This window comes from Sphaeramia orbicularis, chromosome 17 (assembly GCF_902148855.1).
Source record: "Sphaeramia orbicularis chromosome 17, fSphaOr1.1, whole genome shotgun sequence".
NCBI lineage: Eukaryota > Metazoa > Chordata > Actinopteri > Kurtiformes > Apogonidae > Sphaeramia > Sphaeramia orbicularis.
In genome coordinates this window covers 14,802,215-14,824,433 of record NC_043973.1, presented here as the reverse complement: position 1 = coordinate 14,824,433, position 22,219 = coordinate 14,802,215, and the positions used below count along the sequence as shown (strand labels likewise).

The window sequence follows — 22,219 nt, the reverse complement described above, 5'->3', positions numbered from 1 at the left end:
GTCACTTGTAAAGATTTCAATACAGATAGCAATTTAAGAGGCGACAGAAGGTCTGTCTCTGAATGTAAATATTATAATCTAGCAGTAATATTGAATTACTTCTCAGGGTTGTGTGCACACACACTCTGACTGCATGGTGCGGTTTTCACAACTACCTGAGAGACTGGTTTGTGTCTGAGTTGCCTCCTCAATGTATGCTGTCTGGAACCAGTGATCCTTCATGTTTCTCTGTGAGACAGTGGAGTCATCCTGAGTTTTTCTGCAGGGACATTTTCACAGGATGTTTGAAATCATTTGCTCATGGAAAAGTCACTGGTTTTGTCTCAGTCCAAAAAAACTCCAAAAACAGGAAAGATAAAGCCTCCAAATCAAATCTATGCTTTCGGCACCTTTAGCTTGTTTTATCTCTTTTCTGTAATATTACTCAATGCACAAACAGTCTGCACAATCTTTCAAGATTGTGCATGAGTCTGGCTTTCAGCATAGAGTTAAAATTTCAGCATCACCAAATGCTGTTTTCATGACGCTGAATTTTTTCCACCAAGAAAAGAACAAACAAAGAAGAAACACTTAGCACAGGAACATGTGTTGGCTCTGCTCTTGTAAATATTGCTAAATGAAAACATTTGAAGGACTGACTTTCCCCAAATTGATTGATTACCCTTCTGTCTTTTGTTGGACGTGAGGATGAAATGAAAACAACACGCAGCTGAATGTTCGTGCTCAGTATTTCCAAAACAGTTTCTGGCCATGTGCTTTGTCACGTAATGTGTAACTCACGAACCAAGAGTGTCCGAACAGTAATAAAAATCTGGACGACTGTTCATTAGACTCTGTTCACAGACAGCAGGTAAATCTCAGGAGAAACTCTTCTTTTACTTTCTCTTCATCTCATGACTGTGATATTGCAGATGGTCGTCTAATCCAAATCAAGCCACCACTGAGTCATCCTCTCCACTAAAATAAACCATTGGCTGTGGCGTAAGGCGTGCGTGTGGATTTCATTTTATGAAGATTTCTTTTCTTTATTTAATTATTACCATGCAGAGGGGACATTTCACCAGAGATACAACCTTACAAATAAAGGATTTTAATCAGTGTCCATCCAATATGGTTTTCAACAACTAGTTATATTATACATTGTTGGGGTAAAGTTGGAATTACTTTGTTTTCAGACACATTCTTATTTTTATTCCTATTTATACACATCAGTAATGACTTTTGACCAGTTACAGTTTATCAAGAATGCCATTATCACAATCATTTCAAGAGAAATATTTTATTCCAGCCTTTTTCCAACAGTGGACATTAACAATGTTGAGGAGACACTTTAAAATGTTACTGAAATAGAAGAGTAAAGAAATAATATCAATAATAATGATATTAAGAATATTGGTTTCCAAACTTCAGCTTGACACCCAAAAGAGAAGTTTTATCTCTCTTTGGGACACAGATAGAAAAATATGTCATGAATTGTCCTAGATCTACATTTTGACTCTTCTGCTGTCAACTTTAATTTTTTTTGTTTCCATTGCTTTTGTTTTGTTACACCTTTTATTCTTGTTCTGTCTTAACATAATTTTTTGTGTTGTCACGCCTTTTAAAACTGTCTCTCCTCTTCAGTTACATTGGCCATGTTGAGGTCAACTTTTGTAAATTCTTCCCAAAACACTCTTATCAGTTTTTCAATTTTATATGTTTTCCTTTTCCTCCTCCAGTTGGCGACCCAATAAAAACATCTCCACAATCTAGTTTTTGGTTCCCAAACCTGATTTTTTGTAAACATAGGTTTTGGAGATTGGACAAACTCACTTTTTCATTGAAAAATGCTAAGAAGTAATTCAGCAATAACAGCTTTAAATGTGGCCTTGGCTGGTTCAGATAAAATATAATATTATTTTCTGTAGGTGAATGGGTGCATCTCACTTAAATGTGTAAACAGTTCCTCATCTGCTCTGTCTTTATTTCTCAGGTTTGGACTGTAAGACACTGTACAGGACGCCTATTTCAGACAGCACAGTGCACAGTCCGAGCTGTGGTGAGTTTGTTTGATTATAAGAGGTTTCATGGATGCATTTGTTTCTTATTTCACACAATAAACACACCTTTACACACCAAGGACTTTACAAACAGGAAAAGACAAAATACACCTGTGAATATTTTGCATCCAAACTATTTATAACAGTAAATTTGCACCAGTTGCAGCAAATGTCCAATGAAAGGTCAAAATAGATTCACAACCGCTCTTTTTTTGTAGAAAAATTGTGCATTCAACATCGTCTGCAGAATTTAATTTAAATCTTATGTGTCGTATGCTATTTATGCTCCAGTGTCTTATTTTATGTGGAGTGTTGTATCTCCTGCAGTAAATAAAGGTCTCACTGTCCTGATATTTGGATTGTTTTGACCATGCTGCAGGTCATCATTGACAGAGGCTATAAAACTGCTGTTGTGATATAACATTTAATCTGCACAATATGGTTGCTTCCTTTATTTACAGTTTAATAGCTTAGAAAAAACTATCTCTTTCCAAAAAAACTCCCAAATTTTGATGTAATGTAGCTGTCATGTAATAGTTGCACTTTTAACAACACTTTGAACTGTTAAATAACAAACAGAAGAAACTCTCCTGGTATGTAAAGGCTTTAAGCTCCAGTTACGACTTAAAACCTTTAGATTCTTTTATAAAACATAATCATAATGGTGTTTGTGCTGTGGCCCAGAGGGTGACCTGGCTCAGAAAGACGTGGGTTACCTGTCAGAGTGTGTCCTTCACTACCTGAGAGACCTGCCATCGCCTGTCGTCCCTGTCTCCGTCTACCCTCATCTTCAAGCTGCTCTCACGCTGCAGCAGCAGGTCGTCCAGCAGTCAGCAGGTACGTCAAACAATAATACTGTCAACAGAGGCGTTTTAACTCAATTCACACAGGTGGACATTTATTGTGAAAAGTTTAGAGTAAAAGATTTTATCCCTGACTTTCAAGTCACTGATAGTTATTGGAGATGACAGAAAATCCAGAGATCAGAAGAAAAATCAGTCTTCACTCCAGATAATCTGAGCTTTATTTAGCTGGTTACATATCTGGACCTGTCTGCCAGTCCAAATCCAGTTGCAAACCATGTATTTTGCAGCAGCAATGACCTGCAGATAAATCACCACAAACCCCTATCCCCCTGAATGTATTCTTGTCATACATGTGTTTGTTTAGTGCCCACCATAATAATTTCTACTAATATATCGCAATAGAGCTGCAGTACTTGATAGTTTTTAGTGTCACTGGGCAAACATCCTACAATTCGCTTTAGACTAATTAACAGGAGATGTCTGCATCTAGTCCTTCCCTGTGATTTGAGGCTGTAGAAAACATACTCCTTGAAGCCCCAAATTACTCGAATCACAGACATTTCCAGACAGGTAAGGGTTAAATATGTGATTGACAGCTATAACTACCCGTCACTGATCAGATTCTGTCAGACGTGACCTGGACATGATTCTGCTGGTCTGGAAAAGTGGAATTGTAGCTTCTCTTTTCCACAATGGCATGAAACTGCCATCTATATTTATATTCAGTCTGTTGAGGAAAAGGAAGAGCTGCATGGGATGTTATGCATTTTCAATTTCTGGTATTTTTTTCCCCCTGATTCTGGCTTCTACAGCTTTAATTATATATTACATTATGAAATAGTGAACAATCCCTACTGGAGAACTTTCTCTCTCAACAAAAATCCAAAATACAACTTGTGTGCTTTTTCGTTACTGTTGAATTATTGATGTTTTATCTTTCATTTAGACAGAAAATATTTGATAAAGTTGTGTCAGGACTCAAACTTTTGGTGTCATCATCCAGCCTTAGTCTCTATCAGAATAAACTAATTCATACAAAAACATTTCAATTATTAAAAGCATAGAACAAATAAATCTTTATTGAATCAAAACACAGGCAGGCAGTTACCTGCTGTCAGTGCATACTAATTTATTTACCTCCTACTCTCTGCAGAAGAACAAACTCTTGTCTGTCGCATGATTTTGCATCATTTCTTGCATCTCATATATTTTGTTGCCAAAGCCTGTTTTTAGATTGTTTCTTATTATGTGTAACCCCTGTGTGAACCAATGCAACTTTAAAATACCTCATTATATTACTAACGTTCCCATGATCAGTGCAGCAATCTGATGACTTTGAAAGTCCTAGTTCTAGTGTGTAGGCAGCCTTATTAATTTTTTCAGCATAATGGTTTATTCATGGATTTCTGTCAGTGCATCTGCTAGATTACTGCTGACCATTTTCCAAAGCAAGCTGTTTTTTTACAGTAGGGACTTGAAACTTGCTTAAAATGATTACCAGAGTGGGGTTTTCATCATCTCTCTTACACTGTGTAAATTCCCAGCACACGCATTTTGAGGTTAATGAGCTAAAACATGCAAAGCCTCTGGTCATATATGAAAAACCTACATGTCGACCTGTTAAGAGTGAGAATTTGTGCACTGCAGACAAAACGGTGTAAAATGGAGCAGCACAAGCTGTGAGCTGCTGATGTTGCTTTATTGAACTGAATGTCACTTTCTCAAGGCTTTAATAAAAGAATTGCACGAGGCCTGAAGCGAGCCTCACACGCTGCAGATCGAGGTCAGTTGCATGTCACAGCAGAGAGAATAGAGTCAAGTGTCGGGAGAGGATGAGCTCACTGAGGCATGTTAGAAATGCTTCAGCTGATTCCTCCACAGAGAGACAAGACAGCCTCCATTTAATTTCAAATAACAGTCAGACCTATTTACAGAAACATGAATGCAGAACTACATGAGAAAATGTCAAAAAGAAGGAAAAGAATTGTGTCGGGCAAGTTTTTCTTTTCAAAAGTTTTCAAATTTTGAGGAAAATGTTTCTAACTGTGTCTTAGTAAGACACTCCAGTTGATACAGAGTTAGATTTGACCAGTAACATTTTAGAAAATACGGTTTGCATGATATCCCACCAGATACACAACGTTTCCTGTATTTGAGAGCACTTTCACAATCAGTTTAAGGATATGACGTCCATGTTAAATCACAGTGTTTATATTGATTTGAAAGGGGTTGTATGTTGCATTTCTACTTTAAAATATCAATAAATTGCTAAAAAATTATCTTTAAAGTGTTAAAATGTGAAAGAAGCCACAGGGCCTTTGAGCAAAGAAAGTGATGAGATAGGATGAGAACCACTTAGAAAAAACTTTTAGAGTCAAAGAAAATGAAGACATATTAAAATCTAGAAACACTGTTGTTTTCACCACTGGACACAACTCTAATTGAAAAGAATAGAGTTTGATGCTAAAATTGCTGCACTTCTTCCACACAGCTGAGTATGATGATCAGACTAAACTGATCCAAATAGATCTTTTGTGCAACTATTGACAACACAAACCGTGCAGAAAGCAGGTGATTTTTGGTTTTACTGTGACTGTTTTCTGTCTGAAAACAGAGCTAAGCTAACAGAGCTATAATGTAAACTATAAGTTGATGCAGCACATGAAGATTATAAGACACTGTTATTTTGACAGACTGTCTATTGTTTGAAGAAGAAAACTTGTTCATATCATAATACAGATGTGTGTAAATAATGAGCTTTATACTTTATTCACTGAGTCACACAGTCTGTGGTTACATAGTGTGATAGTTTAGAATATCAATACTATATGTAACCCTTTAATAACCACAACTTATTAAAAAATATATACTTTAAGTTAAGTGTTAGAATTTTTAGTTTTCTTTTTTTGGTTGAAAATCAAACCTGGTTCAGTGTTTTGTTTTGTTTTTTATTGTAGTTCCATGAAATCCAGCTATGCTATGTTTTCTTACCTCCTTGGTGGATTTATTTGCTTACTGCAAGACAATGTGTAAGTCTTGTCATAATGTCATAATATTTCTGTTTAATATGGCTGTTTTGCTGTGTGTAAAATAAACAAGGATGAAAGTAAAGCACAGGATTGTCAATCTTAATATTGTTTTAATTCTTCATATTACTCTTAACTGCTCACATGCTGGTGGTAGTTTCCTCTCTAGATGTTTCTCATCAATATCTGAACCCCTGTTTCAGACGGTGCAGTCGCTGGCAGCCATGACAGGGAGGTAAGCCTGGTCCTTGAGAGCTCCACCACCGTCCCCCTCCACCACCGCCTCACCCTGCAGTTCCTCCTCACACACCTGGCCAAGGTCATCCAGGCTCAGACCAGCAACGGCCTGGACACGCACACGCTAGGACAGATCTTTGGACCGCTGCTGATACGAGCCAGTCCTTCCACCTCCTGGTGAGTTCAGGGTGACTGATATTTCATCTGCCGGTCCTTATGGCGCAGTATAATACGGTTGAGTTGGATCATGTCTTATGCAACAGTATGTATGTTTTAACAGGTTGCCATTGGATGAGGAGTTCCCTGCTCTAGTGCTGGAAAGACTCCTCATAGAGAGAACCACAGAGCAAGACCTCACCCCTCCAGGTACTTGATACAGTTTCATGATTTAACCCAGAGATGTCAAACTCATTTTGGTTCAGGGGCCATATTTAGCCCAATTTGATCTCAAGCGGGCCAGACCGGTAAAATAATGACTTAATAACCTATAAATAATGACAAATTCAAGTTTTTCAGTCTGTTTTAGTACAAAAAGCCCCAATTAAATTATGAAAATATTTACATTTTACAAAAAAGATGTGAATAATCTGAAAAAACAGAAATTTCATTTGAAAAATTTGTGCAATTTTAACAATATTATGCCTCGACTTATTATTTATACATGTGCATTACACACAATGTTACATAAACATTTGGTAACAGGCAGAATACTGTTAAAATTTTGGAGTTTGGAACTAAAATTTCAATAATTTCTACAGTATTCCATCTCTTATTATTAATACAAGTACAGATCACAGTGGATCTATAAATGCAAAAAACATTTAGTAACAGGCAGAATATTGTTAAAATAGCACATTTCAGGTTGTTCATCTTTGTTTTTATTTATGTATTTATTTACATTGTTTTGTGAAAGAATAGTTTTGTAAATGTAAATATTTTCACAGTGTAATGTTATTTTTTTTACTTAAATTTTTCCCACATAAATTTTCACAAAGAAAATTTGTAGTTGTCATTATTTATGGGTTATTGTGTTGTTGTTATTTTTACTGTAGATCACATTGGTCTATATGTGGAACCTGAACCAAAAGGATTTTGACAACCTTGACTGTTCAGGTTAATTTTTGCACTTTCATCCCACGGGCGAGAATGGAACCTTTGGTGGGCCAGATTTGGCCCTCGGGCCGCATGTTTGACACCTGTCATTTAATCCATAAAGACCCAGTGCTACTTCTGTGGCAGTCCCCAAATCAATCAATCAATCAATCAATCAATCCTCTGGGAGCAAACACTTGGTGACAGTGGCGAGGAAAAACTTCCTTTTAACAGGCAGAAACATGGAACAGACCCCGACTCTTGGAGGATGGTCTTCTGCCGTGACCAGTTGGGGTTAAAGAGAGAGGGTCAAAGGAAGCGAAAAAGAGAGAGGGATTGGGGGAGGGGAAGAGAAGGGGAGGGGGCACATGGATGCACAGCAACCTGAACTAGAACTGTTAAGAACTAGAACAGCTGGTGTTAGTATAATTACCAACAGCTAGAAAAAATGTCCATAATTGTTAATACTACTACTTCAAATACAAGTACTAACAGTGGATATACTACTACTGAAACTGTTAGTAAAAATAATAGAAACCTCTACCATCTATGGAATTATATAATAAACATTATCACAGCTATATGGATAAATTAATTTTTCTCCCCATTTAGCCTTATTTAAGTGATTTGTCACTATTTATCATAATATTATCCTCTCTATTTTCCATTTTTTTCACTGAAAATCAGGGTTTTTCCAATATTTAATTTGCTGATCATGTAGTTTAATCATCAAGCTGAAATTACATATACATGTGCATTTCTTTCTCTACCAGGATATACACAACCAGAGTTTACGGGAAAAAAAGGAAAAAGCATTAAAGTAAAACATTTCAGAAAAGATGTGAACATTATAGAAGCGTGAATGCTCTGTGTAGATAAATGAATAAAGAAAAACTGCATGGAGTTTGGTTTCATATGCCATAAAAGAAGCCATTTAGTTCTTTTGTTTTAGATTGAGTAGATTGTTTTTGCATGTTGTATGTAAACTCATTAAAACTGCAAAAAACAAAGCTAATGGTGGTCTTTTGAATGCTACTTTATTCGTGTGTAATTATTTTATTGATTACTAGTAAATAAACACCTAATGCACCGGGGCCAGTGTTGTCCCGTTGTTTATTTTGATGGGTTCACTGCACATTATCTTTTATTTAGACCAATTATTCAATCCATCGGCTCATACTTGTCCCTGAACGTGGAAATCTGAACTTTTCATTTCTGTCTGAACCTGTTCCGTAAATATTTTTTCGTTAGCGTAACATACTTTTGATGTTGATCTCTGTGTATTTAATAACGCGTTGATATGTGTCCAGTTCTCCCAGCAAAGCCAGTCAAATCCAAAATGACTCCATCAGCCATCACAGACACAAGCAGCATGCTGAACGAAGCCGAGTGGTACTGGGGAGAAATCTCTAGGTAAGATATGAAAACAGACAGGAACTGCTGTATTTTCTCAGTTTGTTGAAATGTGGGACTTCTGTCTATACATAGTAGGAAGTTACAGTCTACACATACTGTAAACCAGCCTCCTGAAATCATTATACCTTATTATACCTGTTTATGAATGTGAACATTTAGCTGACCACCGGTAGTGTTTATAAAGTAAATATTTTGCTTTATTTGCAGAGAGGAGGTGAATGAAAAGCTGCGAGACACTCCAGATGGCACCTTCCTGGTCAGAGATGCCTCTAGTAAGCTGGAGGGCGAGTACACTCTGACCCTCAGGTAACACAGCTTTTCTTTAAACCCAATTTGTGCACAATGAATGTTATTTGTAGACTTTAAATCATATGTCTGTGCAGCAAAACGTTCCCGTATCCATGTTCATTCTTGCGAAATTCTCCCCCCTGCAGGAAAGGAGGGAACAACAAGCTCATAAAGATCTACCACAGAGAAGGAAGGTACGGCTTCTCCGAGCCTCTTACCTTCATGTCCGTCGTGGAGCTCATCAATCACTATCGTCACGAGTCTCTGGCCCAGTACAACGCCAAGCTGGACACCAAGCTCCTGTACCCGGTCTCCAAATACCAGCAGGTCTGTTTCTGTAGATTAAGTAAATGTTTGGAGACTTTGAGCACATATCTCCACCTGTTACTGTACAGAATTGGATCAGTTCATTGTCCCTCAACTTGTGCAGACATAATTGGTTGAATCCCTTGTCTGTCAAATTTTACTAGCCAATACACACTCTGGAATCACTAAGGCCCTCCCTATTACAGTTTTATGTGTAGAGGCATGGAGAGGGACAGGACAGAAATTCTTTAAACCTGTCAAAATAAGAAATGTAAATATTGTAAATATTCAGTGATTAATAAATATATGTTATACTAGTTTTTGTCTAAACCATAGACATGTAAAAAAAACTTCTACACATTTTTATAATTTCTTGATATTTTGTGTACTATTCTCAATGTATAATTTCTTAATAAAATGACGTCATTTCTACACTCAGAATGCTTTTTGAAGATCGGTTTAGTTTGCTGTAAATTGAATTGGAACGCAAGTTGTGGCGTAGTTTCACGCATGTGGGTGACCTAGCTGGAAACGCTCAGACAGCAGCAGTCCCTTGACAACCGTTAACCATCATGGAATGAAGCTAGTTAATGCGTTATTCCTGTTTTAACTCCATTTGCCATCATGTAGCATGGTACTTTGCTGCCAGTCAACCGAGTAACGGGATTATAAGGCTGTTGTATTCCAAAATGACTAATATCTCCCAAAATATTGGTCCTATCAACTTGCCAACATATTTAATGTGGAGTTGGGACTATTCCTCACCTGTAGGTACCAAATTGGCCAGTTAAAAATGTCTCAGTTTCTCAGAACTATGCAGATACACACACAGATGCTCTGAGACCTTCTAGTATTATGATATAGATAATGCTCCTGCATGCAGTGCATCATTTATCTTACATTTGAGACATTTGGTGAAAATACAATGACAGACAACATTTATGCCATTTGTCTACAATTACCTATTATTTTATTTATTCATATATTTCACTACTTTTGTGAAGCTAAGACTTTGGTAAACCCGTTTCAATCACCAAAACACTTCATGTGCATGAGTGAAGCTGTATTTTCATAAGAGATTTACAAGTTTTCACAAATCTGACTTCAAACTTTCAGCATTTGGGCTGAATTATCTCTTTCTCGGACAAAAATGGGCCTCAGTGTACATAAAGCTGAGCTCATTCTGAACATTTTGATATAAAACACCTTGGTTTTGGGGTGTTTGCAAGTACCTTAAAAAAATGAATTTAAGAAAGTATGTATAATCCAGCTAAATAGAATAAGAAATATGGTTTTATTCACTGATGGTGTGTTTGCTTGTTGTCTTCACAGCTGGTGAAAGAGAACAGTATAGAGGAGGTGGGAGAGCAGCTGAAGGTCTACCATGAGCAGTACCAGGACAAGAGCCGCGAGTACGACTCCCTGTATGAGGAGTATACACGCACCTCACAGGTACAAGCAACTAAAACAAACAGCATCATGTTTGGATGGTTTTTACACAGAGGAAGCCTCATTCACACATTCACAGACAAATATTTAACAGTATAGAAGATGAAGTATAATAAGAATTAGATAGAATAAAAAAATAAAACCAATAAAAACATGATTGAAAACACTGGTCTACAACTTTTTTTTTTTTTTAAGAAATTATCTGCCTCAGAGATTTAATTTATTAAATATTACATACTTTAATAAGATGAATTGGAAAACAAATGGCAGAAGTTCTGGTTAGTTGATGTTGTTTTACCCACATATGTTGGTTTATGTACATTTATAAATCATCCAGTATAAACAACCAGTAAAGTGAATTTATTGTAATGTGCAAACAATAATTTTGAGTAAAACCCTTTCTTTCATTAATTCTCAGAAATTCACATTTACACCCAAGACCGCATCATGGAAACTTCAGCCAACCAGCGTTTTTGACTTAATTTTTTTTAAATTAGTGACTAAAACTTGCTAAAGTTTCACTACTTTTATTCTGGAGGTTTTTTACTTGTAGAACAGTAAACTAGATAGAAATCAGTGCAGTAAAAAAAGGAAAAAGAAATAATGAAAAGGCAATTAAAAAAAAAAAAAAAAACGCAAGAAGAAGTGATAATTATTTATTATTATTAATTATTATCAGGGCTGGGCAATCTGTCCAAAAGATCATATCATCATGTTTTTAATACAATCCTTATCCATGATTTCATAACAGTCATTCTTCTCTGTTTTGAAATTTTTTGTCAAATCCAGGCAGTTTTGAAAAAATTATGAGACCACCTGTGATTTTTCAGTAGAAATTGAATACAACAGCTGTTCAACATTTGTAATGTTCTTAGCAATGTGTCAAATTACAGCACTTTATAGCATGCATGATAAAATCTGATAAAACAAAGTACATTGGATCAGTCATATAAAAACACTATTTTACAATAGAGGATTAAAAGCATATGTCAGACATCATTATTATGTGCATCAGCTTCATGTGTGGTGTAAGACTTGGAATCAGAAGAACCACTGTTTGGTACAACCTGCACTTGTAATGAATAAAATATGTTATAATTCCACCAAGATCCACAAAGGAAGAGGCAGAAAATGTATGTCAACAACACATCACTGTCACCATATAATTATTTCTAAAGCTGTAGAAACAATAGATTGCACCACCTGCACAATTAAAATACACACATATTTCCACTAGAAATTATTACTTTAGTTTTAAAATAATGATAAACACTATAATAATTTTATTGTATAATTCAAATAAAGAGTTGTAATTGTCTGTGAATAATAACTTAATAGTAAAACAACAATAAAATGTAAGTTGTCTTCAGTAAAATGATATTTGAAAATAATAATAACAACAACAGTTTACTAAGTGCTCTGACAGTCAAAGTAAACAGGACACTCAGAGGTTAGAAATGTAATAATGAAGTAATAATTACAATAATGAAGAAGGTTTGGATAAAAATTTGGGGGTGGGGACACTGTCATAAAAGATAATGAAAACAGGTAAACAGAACTACAGTAAATGTAAGTAATTTATAGTACTTTGAACTTGTAATAATCAAAAGCATAACAAAATTTCAGTAAGATAAATGCCCAGGCCCAGTAAAAGTAGCATAAAAGATACAAGAGACACAAGTTCACATCGCAAACATGGTGGAAGTGGTAAATGACATTGCAGTGTCCATAAATTCTTGGAACTGAGAGTGTGTGCGGAACCATAATCCCAGTATAAGATCATATCTACTCCAGTATTAAGTCGTAAAATGTGATGGAAATTAATGTTTGGTGTTTAAAACATTATCAATAAATTATATCTGCAACACAGAGACATAACACAACCACACACTAATGGACAGTAGGGATTTGTTAATATCAGTGATTATTTTGATTAGATTTGGTTAGATTTTTTTTATTTACCTATTGATTCCTGATCACTTTTCTGGAGGAATAGTACACAGAATAGAGTGTCAGCATTACTGTTAATTTATTTAATTGAGAACAGTGTAGAGTCATGAAATAGTGGCGCTTTGACCGTCTGTAGCAACACAGTGCAGTGATGTCATGTATAGGGAGGTAACGATATGAAAATTTCATGTCACAGTTATTGTGACCAAAATTATCACGGTTATCATTATTATTGCGGTATTGTTGAAATTGTGCTCAAATGTTCAAAAAGTACTACACACACTGAAATAATTTAACCTTAGTTTAACATTAGTGTGTTTTTAGTGTATTTGTGTGTGTTTTTAATGTATTTGTGTGTGTTTTTGGTGTATTTCTGTGTTTTTGGTGTATTTGTGTGATTTTGTATTTTGTAAAAAACAACAAAAAAAAAACCCAAAAATAATTGGCACAATGTGCTTTCTCTTGGAAGAAACATTAAAATATTAACCCTTAGTGGTCTGAGCCTATTTTGTCCATTTTTCAGTACTTTTGATTTTGCCTTTATATACTATATAAACAAATGTTTACTATACCCATGTTTGGTATCTGTTTTTTCAGCACAACTTCATTTATCTCATGTGTCTGTTATTTTTTTCACTTTAACCTATCTTATCAACATAAAAATATATAAAATCCGATTTGAAAAATGTATATAATTGATTGCATAAATAACACAAAGATGCTTCGCGAACCTTTTCAAAGACTTTAAAAGTGACTATTGGTTCCAAATATTAAGTATATAAAATTAGAATTGTAATAAATTAAAACTATACTCAAATATTTGACATAAAAGCAGATCTTTACATAGGTGTTTTCTCCGGAAAAGTGCGGTAATCAAACATGGTTATCAGGATAATTAGAATTTAAATGGTAATCCTAACCGTTGGCAATTTTGCCACGGTTTATTGTTATACCGGTAATCGTTACATCCCTAGTCATGTAGCATGTGTCTATGTAAAATCAAGTATTAAAAAACTACACAGCTGTGTTCACTTTAGCGTTGAACATGTTTAAGCTCTGCAAATTTTTAGTAAGTTTGTGTGATTTGAATTTCATAAACCACCATATGACACCATATGGTCGTGCTTTCAGAGCTGTAGTTCGTAAAGACTGTTGTCATTTTGGCAAACATAATAAATAGCTGTATTTACTTTTATCAGACAGATCAGAAGGTTTAATAGTACCATGCTAAGTTACCTGACGAGAGAAAACCTACATTAATATTATCTGCTGACATCATATTTAGAGAGAACACAAGTTTGCTGTTCCCACAATCCACCCTCATGGTGTGTGTTGTGAGCAGAAGCATAGTTAGATAAGGACAGATAAGCTCAGAGGTAGACAATTCTGATAGCTCTGGTTATTTCCAGCTGGTTTTCAGTACCGGACAGTCACAGTCTGTTAATTTCTTTTGTTCCACAGGAGCTGCAGATGAAGCGCACGGCCATCGAGGCCTTCAACGAGACCATCAAGATCTTCGAGGAGCAGTTTGAGACTCAGGAGCGTTACAGCAGAGAGTCTTTGGAGCGGTTTCAACGTGAAGGCAATGAAAAGGAGATTCAAAAGTGAGTTTATGTCTGTGTAAAGGTTTTTAATGAAGACTGGACACTTAACAAACAACAGTACTGACAGAACTGGATGGGTGGAAAATAGGAGCTCAGTCCCACCCACATTTTTTACAGCTAGTTTGATATTTAAATGTTGCTTAATTACTTTGAGCTTGATGTTCATTTCAATATTTGTCCATTTTACTTAACTGAAAAAGTCAGCGATAATTAATTAATGGCAGTATTAAACATTTGGAGGGTAATTATCTCCCTTTCCAGATCCAGGATAACATTATTAAAGATGCAGAGAGTAATATTGTGGGCTGATAAAATGCTGATATTTGAATTGACAGTTTGGCCAATAACCAATATAATTTGTGCCTAAAACGAGCTCAAGTTCAGTCATAGAAATGTATGAAAACACAACAGATTTAATGTAACACAACACGTTAATATCATCTGTTGCCATCGATACTGGGCTGATATATTTGTCCATCCCTAATTATTATTCTACTTTTTACAGTCTGTTATTGTCTGACTTGATTCTTAATAACTCAAAAAAAAAGACTTCTGCAGAGGCAAAATAGTTTATGTTTAAGGCTGTCAAATGTGATACATAACTACAAGTTTTTCTAACATAATTTTTCACTTTGTGGAAACAGGATCCAGAGCAACTCTGAGCGTCTGAAATCTCGTGTGAAGGAGATCCACGACAGCAAATGCAAACTGGAGCAGGACCTGAGGCAGCAGGTGTCCGATAACAGAGAGATCGACAAGAAGATGAACAGCCTCAAACCGGATCTGATGCAGCTCCGCAAAATCAGAGACCAATACTTGATGTAAGGGGGTTAAAGTTTACCTGTATGCACGCAAAAACGTGTCCTATCTATATATATAAGCACTCATTTACCAGCACTTAGTGTAGTGTGTTAACGTTAAATCCATGGTGCACTGACTTTACAGATGGCTGACACAAAAGGGGACGCGGCAGAAGAAGATCAATGAATGGCTGGGCATAAAGAATGATGCTGATGAGTAAGTGTAATGTACTGTCCCCAAATGACTTTAAACAGCTGTTGAGCTCATGTTTTAGAGAGTGGAGCATGCATGATGGGCTGTTTTTGTTTTTTCAGCTCTTACTCACTGGAAGAGGACGAGGGGTCACCCCACCACGACGAGTGTACCTGGTACGTGGGCGACATCAAACGCACCCAGGCCGAGGAAATGCTGAGAGGCAAATGTGACGGTACCTTCCTCATCCGTGAGAGCCAATCACAGAAGGGCTCCTACGCCTGCTCTGTAGTGTAAGTTTACATCTTTAAAAGTGTCTGTTTGAATTCAGGTCAGTGGATTTCCTCTTCACGGTCAAAAGGGAGTGTGTGAAATTTAACAAAAGGTTCAGTGTTCATTTTTATCCCCCCAACATCTGTCCATCAGTTGGTTTTTGCTGCAGAACTAGAAAACCGCTCAATATTTTTCCAGTGAACTACTCAAGAAACTATATGATTCAACAAGTGCCATTTTAGAGGTAGACATACCGTCCACTGATGGATCTTGTCTGTTCACTAGAAAACAGCCTGTCTTTGCATCAGATATTGTCTTTTACGAGGCTGGTGTTCTGCAAAAAAAGACACCACAGAATTAGGCTAAAAGGCTTATTTGTGTTCTGTGGAGAGGACTTTGTGACTGGGTAACTCAAAAACATCACAGTAAAAGTGCAATGGAAGGCTCATGAACAAATTATGCACCTGCTGATCAGCATCTGAAAAAGGGCTAAAGGATGTTGAGGTTAAATGAACCAGCATTAGCTGACTTACATTTATTTTTTTACACATTGTGATCATAAGCAATCATTGGGATATGCAATAGTTGTAAAGTAGTGAAAATACTGGCTTTTTGTTCATTCATTGTTGACTTCTGGGAAAAATATATTTGAAACTGTAATTCCTACACTTATGAAAGTCATCCCTTTTTGACCATGAAAAGGAAAATGTGTATTTCACTATCTGATTTAGATTTTTTTGTTTATTAATACCTGTTCCTGTAAGTTAGCTATTACGTATCACAGTAATTACTAAATGGTTTCAGCATAGCTAGCAAGTGCTAATGTTAACAATCAAAATAATAACTGTAAGCTGTGTTTACATGTAAATACGTTAAAATGTCATATTATCAATACGCTAATATGTGCATGCTTCAACATTTAAGCCTTTCATATGTTAATATCATATACACTACTGTGAACAAAGTTGGAATAATTTTATTTACAACACTAACTGCCAATTTTGTACAAACTTTGCTAACATATTCCAGATCAGCATCACTGTAAAGCAGAATAAATTCCTGTAAATTTAAATCAACACACAACAAACTAGAACAATGCACAGAAACTAAATCTAAGCTATTTGTTATTTCAAGCATTAAACAACTAAAAACTTTGTTTTTGAAGGTGAAGGAAAGATGTAAGACATAAGGGAAGCTTTAGCCATGCACATATCTGGACTTTGCTATGCCATAGTGCAGTCCAGTCCAGACTATTGTACAGTGTTTTAATCTGTTATTCTCCAGTACTGCCAACTTGTTTAGATGAATTGAATCAAATGGTAAATGTATCTTAAGGCAGAACATATACAGTATAAAGTTTGCCATAGTCTTGATTTTTTTTTTTTTGTCCTCATCTTTTCCAGTGTGGAAGGCGACACGAAGCACTGCGTCATCTACAAGACAGCCACAGGTTATGGATTTGCTGAGCCATACAATCTCTACTCATCCCTCAAAGACCTGGTACTCCACTACAAAAATGTCTCATTGGTCCAACACAACGACCAGCTGAATGTAAATCTAGCCTACCCAGTCCTGGCCCGCTCTCAGAACCAGAACCAGCACCCCAGATGAATGACCCACCAGCAGAGTCGGACGCCAACCAGGACAGGAAAGCTAAATTTTCATATGCATCGGGAAAAAAAACAAACCTATGAACAATGGTTGCATTTAAGTGGTGGGTAAAATAGACTTAGAAGCCACAAGTTAAATGTTTTTGGCAGGAGGCTGGTGTCAGCTGTGACTCCAGTCCAACTAAAAGCACTCCTTACAAGCAGCATGGCTTCAAAAGCACATTATTACCAGTCACTAAGCACTGTACAGTTACTCTGGCTGACGCAGTGAGTTTTAAGTGTTGCCTTAGCCAGTCATGACTGTACAGTGACTGAGAAAAGTGAGAAATTCACAAGAAAATAGCTTTGACACAGACTAAATGTGTTAAAGGAAGACAAAATAAGCACACAAAAGTTTTGCTTTCAACATGGATTGGAACAGGAGAGATTGGACAGTGAGATGATGGGAAAACTTACAGGAGGTGCTTTGTTTATTCTTTTTTTTTTTTTTTTTTTTTTTAATGCCTTGAACACATGAACTGTCCATAGACAAAGGGCCAATCTGTCATCCCCAGACTGCCTGCAAACTCTCCGTAGACAAAAGCCTGAGCTGTCATCCACTGAACGGACTGGCTTGGCTGAACCAGGCTGCTCGCTTCACACCTAAAGGCGGCTGAGAATCCGTGGACCAGAGGGGGTGTCGTCACTGGAGCCTGGGTGGGAGGGATTGTGGGAGGGTTCGGGAACAGAGAGAGTATACTGGGGTTGATATTTGTAGGGGTTTAAAACTTCAATTTAAAGGTTGCTTAAGTGCCATAGTAATAGCTTTGAATGACCACAAGCCTGTGTCAGTAGAACAAGGGGGCACATCGAGGTCGAAAAAGGAAGGGAAGGAAGAAGGGTTTGATAAACAGCTGTCGACGTAGACAAAGCTACAGCTTTAAGAATACTTATATATATAGGTATATATTTTTATGAAATGATCTTTATTTCCGGCTGCTTCGGCTTGTCGCTCTCTCAGTGGGCCTCCTTTTGAGCGAGGAAACATTACAGAATACAAATGCATGGTACATATTTGGTATATTGTGAATATAGAAATACTTTTTAATCACAATACACTAGATGGAGATTGATAAATGCAGTTCCACATGGTTCAGCGTGGAGAAAAACCTGCATCCAACTTCCCATGTTTCAGCCTTTCTCCTTCTTTTTTCATGGTCTTTAATACTGTAGCACCTGTAGCCATTGACTTAACTGTTAGTGCTCCTCTTATTGTCTTGTTTCTATATGCTAAAGACATTTGCAGAGCATCAATCTATGTGATTATTGTATCTTCAGTACTGTATTTGCTTCGTCTCTAGCTAGGTAGACTGTTCTTAGCGGTACAATGTCTTTGCAGATGTTTATTGTTGTTTTTTTTTTTTACGCAGATTTACTCACGGTACTTCCCCTTTTTGCGCTTGACTGTTGATTTCGTCACAAGCTTGACTCACAGAGCTGTAGAACATTGATGTACAAAAGAAAAGAAAAGTTCAAGATAAGCAGTAATATAACTCATGTACAGTATATTTCAGACACACATGCAGTCGGTGTATGTGACCTTATGCGGTTTTAATTGCTGTGTGTTTTTATGTTTTTCAGATTTTTTGCTCTGCTCTTAGATTCTGTTTAAGGATCCAGCTAATGTGAGCCAAATGAAGGATGTCTTTTCATGTAGCAAGAAAGAGAAAAAAAAAAAAAAAGAACCAGTCTTTTTGCCATTTAGCGTGGCCTCTGTGGTCTGAGAGATTATCTAGTACAGTATGCATGGAGTCCTTCGTTTAGGTTGTTTTCTTTTGTTTTTTTGTTTTTTTACTTGGCACCAGTGGTTTATCGTTGTGCTTTTTTGTAGTGCATAAACAGTATGGTGTGTGTGGTAGTACTATGCACAAAACAGTAGTATATGGATAAAAACAGGTTTCACTTTTACAGAGTTCCCAGAGCAATTCCTGTCCTCATTTCTGTGCCGTTGCAGTGAATTCCTCCTCTTCCCTCTTGTTCGTTTGGCTCGAGGTTACGATTGTACCATCTCCGTTTTATCTCACTTTCAAAGCACAGTTCCTTTGTCTCGAGGCAGGATTGTTCAGTTCTTCTGTGGTTGAACATTTTGCGATGAAAAGAGGCTTCATATGATGCTTCTTTCAGAATTGATGTACATAGCTGATTTCTTGAGATACACAAATATGAAAAATCTATCAGATTTCTTACATATAGTATATTGATTGCCAAAAAAATCTTTCTTTATGTTGGTGTAGAAAAGAAATTGGCAACTAAAAGACTGAGAAAAGGTGCACTGTCTGCAAAGTTGTGCATTTCGGCTTTCTTTATTTTTCAAAATGGAAATGACAGATCTACACCCATTTATTTTGTTTCTAAAAGCAGACGAGTTGAGTTGATTAATACTACGTTTAATCTGAAGACCAGTAAAATGCAATGATGTTGACAAAGTTCAGGTAGTGACGTTTTGTCCAGTCAGACAATTCCCATTTTTTTAAGAAAATAAAACACAACCGAAAATTTTAGCTCCAGACCTCATTTTGATTTCAGTCAGGACTAATCAACTGTACTGTACTTTGCACAGTTCTTGGCAATGAAAAAATCCCAAGAATTAAAGTAGAAGTGACTGCGGCGGTGCTTCTGATTAGAGGGCTATAAAAACCGTGGGTGAGGAAAGATTGGAAGTGCCTTTTTGTCATTGTCATGAGCTCGTCCTCATTGTCATTGGAGCGTCGCTCCACCAGATGGTGCCACCACCACCACATGCTGTGCCGCATGCTTCACACGTTTGCCATTTATCTAAAACTTAATGATACCTGGCAAATGAGCATTGTTGTTGTGTATGACGATGTGCGTCTGTGTGTGTAAAAGCAAATGTGAGCATGGTATAGATAGAGATTGACAGATTTTAGTTGTGCTTCTTTGTTGTTACATCTATTATTGTTACATATTCCTTCTTTCTGTGGTGGGGGCTGTACAGGCGCTTGGTGCTCTTTCTCACTGCACACAAGCTCTTTTATGGTGTTTTATTTGGATTTGTCTGGTATTTTTTGAATGAAACTCAGTTAAGATAGAAATGTGAACCGTACACATCCCATTCAAGTTGATTGAAACTCATTTAAATAAGCTCTCAAGTTTAATGCATGCAGCATTTCTCAGTGTTTTGTATTACAGTAAGTTCCATGTGAACTAATGATCTGGTTGAGTCATCCACCACTGCTGACGCATCCATTATCCAGTTTGTTGGACCAACACTTTAGTGACTGCACTTTTTTCTGTTCCACACACTTATACTAGTGTGTCTAATGCCCAACAACCTGAACTAACAGACAGCGGTGAAGCTCAGTTGTTAATAGTGTTTTAGTTGACAGTTTTCAACTCTTTCCATAAAGTGTATCAGGAGTTCTTGACATTTTTCTTTATGATATCGGAGTATACAGTGTACAGTATATACTTTTGTTTTTCTGCAGTCAGTACATGTCATGTAATTCTGGTGTTTTTTGACTGATGGCAATGTTTTCATTTATAGAACTAGTTTTAGTGTATGGGCGGTATTGACAGTTTTAGTGAGAGCGGCTGGCTCGTTATGCAATTTCTGTCCACAAAGCAAATCTGTCCAACTTAACAGGACGTTTCACAAGTTGTGACGCAAACTATAGAAAGGTTTTATTCACATTTTAGCAGCAAAGGTGAATATTTTGCTGATATCTGCTGAGATATTAAGATACTGAATGTTTTCCACTGAAGAAAGCAGTAGATTTTAGGTACATGGACAATTTAAGTGATGAAATTTTTTTCAAAACCTCAGCACATGAAGCTTAAACTGACTGGTTTACCAAGTGTAAATGTTAGTAAGAAAAGGATTTAACCCTTTCATGCATGAACTATGAGGACCATCGTCGAGATTTTTTTCCTGAGTGTTTTTATTCCTCTTTAGGCATGAAAAAACAATGCAATTGATTTTTCTTTTTTTTTTAATAAACCTGTTTTTTTACAAAGGTAGATGTGTTTCTTTATTGCTTTAACTAAAAAAAATTAAATTAAATTAAAATAAAGTGTTTGAATGCAAAAAAAAATTACAATCCAAAAAATTGCATTTGAACACTTTTTCTTTGATTGAAGTGAATTTTTTTTAAAAATTGATTTGTTTTGTTTTTTAATGAATTTTTTTTTTTTTTTTTTGGTTAAAGCAATAAAGAAAAAAAATCTACCTTCATAATTTTTTTGTGGAGTTCCAAAAATGTCCACTCTGCTGGACACCATGTGTTTAATTTTTGAATATCAGAAAGTGATATACAAAATCAAAACATTTTTAATGCAGTTAATCTGATGTTTTCTCACATTTTATCATATGCGCAATTTTTATTAGCAATTGATTTACACTCAGACATGTCACTGCAGATCAGGTCTATCAAGAATAGCAAAGTTATAGTAATGGTATGAATGTCAGTGTATGGGATGATGCAAAAATGTCCACTGTGTTAACTGATATCAAACTAAAACAACAAAACCCATGAATATATTAGAAAACAGATGTAGAATAGCTGTCCACTGTAGTGACCAATATGCATGAAAAGGTTAAATCAATTTGATCAACTTTTATTTCATTAAGTATCAGCAAAGCACAATGCTGCCATGTTAGAAAAAAAGTATAACATGAAAAGTTTGTTGTTGTAACAATATACTTTCACATTATTACTTCACATTATAATATCACATCTAAGCCTTTTTACTTTATAACTACATCAATTTTTGTGTAAATGTTATAACAGTAACGTCATCATTTTACACCAAAATCAGTAGTAAATCGTCAAAAGAAAAGTCTCATAACGTTTTAAGTTTATGTCATAACTATAAAATAACCAGTTATAACATGAAATCTTAATTTTATAGCCGGAGTATCTTCCTGTTATATCACAAAAACATCTTGTATATATTATTACAATAATCTTCTCATGTTATAATGTTGTTTCAATCCATTCATAGTTTCCTGGCAGTAATGCACCTCCACGAACTGAAACCATCAACGTGTTCAGCCGAACGTGTTTGCGGTCTTTCATCTGCCATATATGCCATGTTAATGCCAGCAATGCAACGATAGTAGCAATGAACCCT

At 36.1% G+C, this 22,219-nt stretch overlaps 1 protein-coding gene across 2 annotated transcripts in view; it reads left to right on the top strand.

The window, feature by feature from the left end:
• pik3r2 (phosphoinositide-3-kinase, regulatory subunit 2 (beta)) overlaps positions 1 to 18,847 on the top strand; it is a 58,151-nt gene extending 39,304 nt beyond the window's left edge. For both annotated transcript variants that reach the window (XM_030161289.1, XM_030161290.1), the window contains exons 4-16: positions 1,973 to 2,038; positions 2,724 to 2,876; positions 6,075 to 6,285; positions 6,389 to 6,474; positions 8,511 to 8,613; positions 8,824 to 8,922; positions 9,051 to 9,231; positions 10,543 to 10,662; positions 14,071 to 14,213; positions 14,858 to 15,034; positions 15,159 to 15,230; positions 15,329 to 15,499; positions 16,883 to 18,847. In XM_030161289.1, the coding sequence (XP_030017149.1) occupies positions 1,973 to 2,038; positions 2,724 to 2,876; positions 6,075 to 6,285; positions 6,389 to 6,474; positions 8,511 to 8,613; positions 8,824 to 8,922; positions 9,051 to 9,231; positions 10,543 to 10,662; positions 14,071 to 14,213; positions 14,858 to 15,034; positions 15,159 to 15,230; positions 15,329 to 15,499; positions 16,883 to 17,090 (1,790 nt within the window). In that variant the 3' untranslated portion in view covers positions 17,091 to 18,847. The remainder of the gene's footprint in view (positions 1 to 1,972; positions 2,039 to 2,723; positions 2,877 to 6,074; positions 6,286 to 6,388; positions 6,475 to 8,510; positions 8,614 to 8,823; positions 8,923 to 9,050; positions 9,232 to 10,542; positions 10,663 to 14,070; positions 14,214 to 14,857; positions 15,035 to 15,158; positions 15,231 to 15,328; positions 15,500 to 16,882) is intronic.
• Positions 18,848 to 22,219: the final 3,372 nt, after the last annotated feature.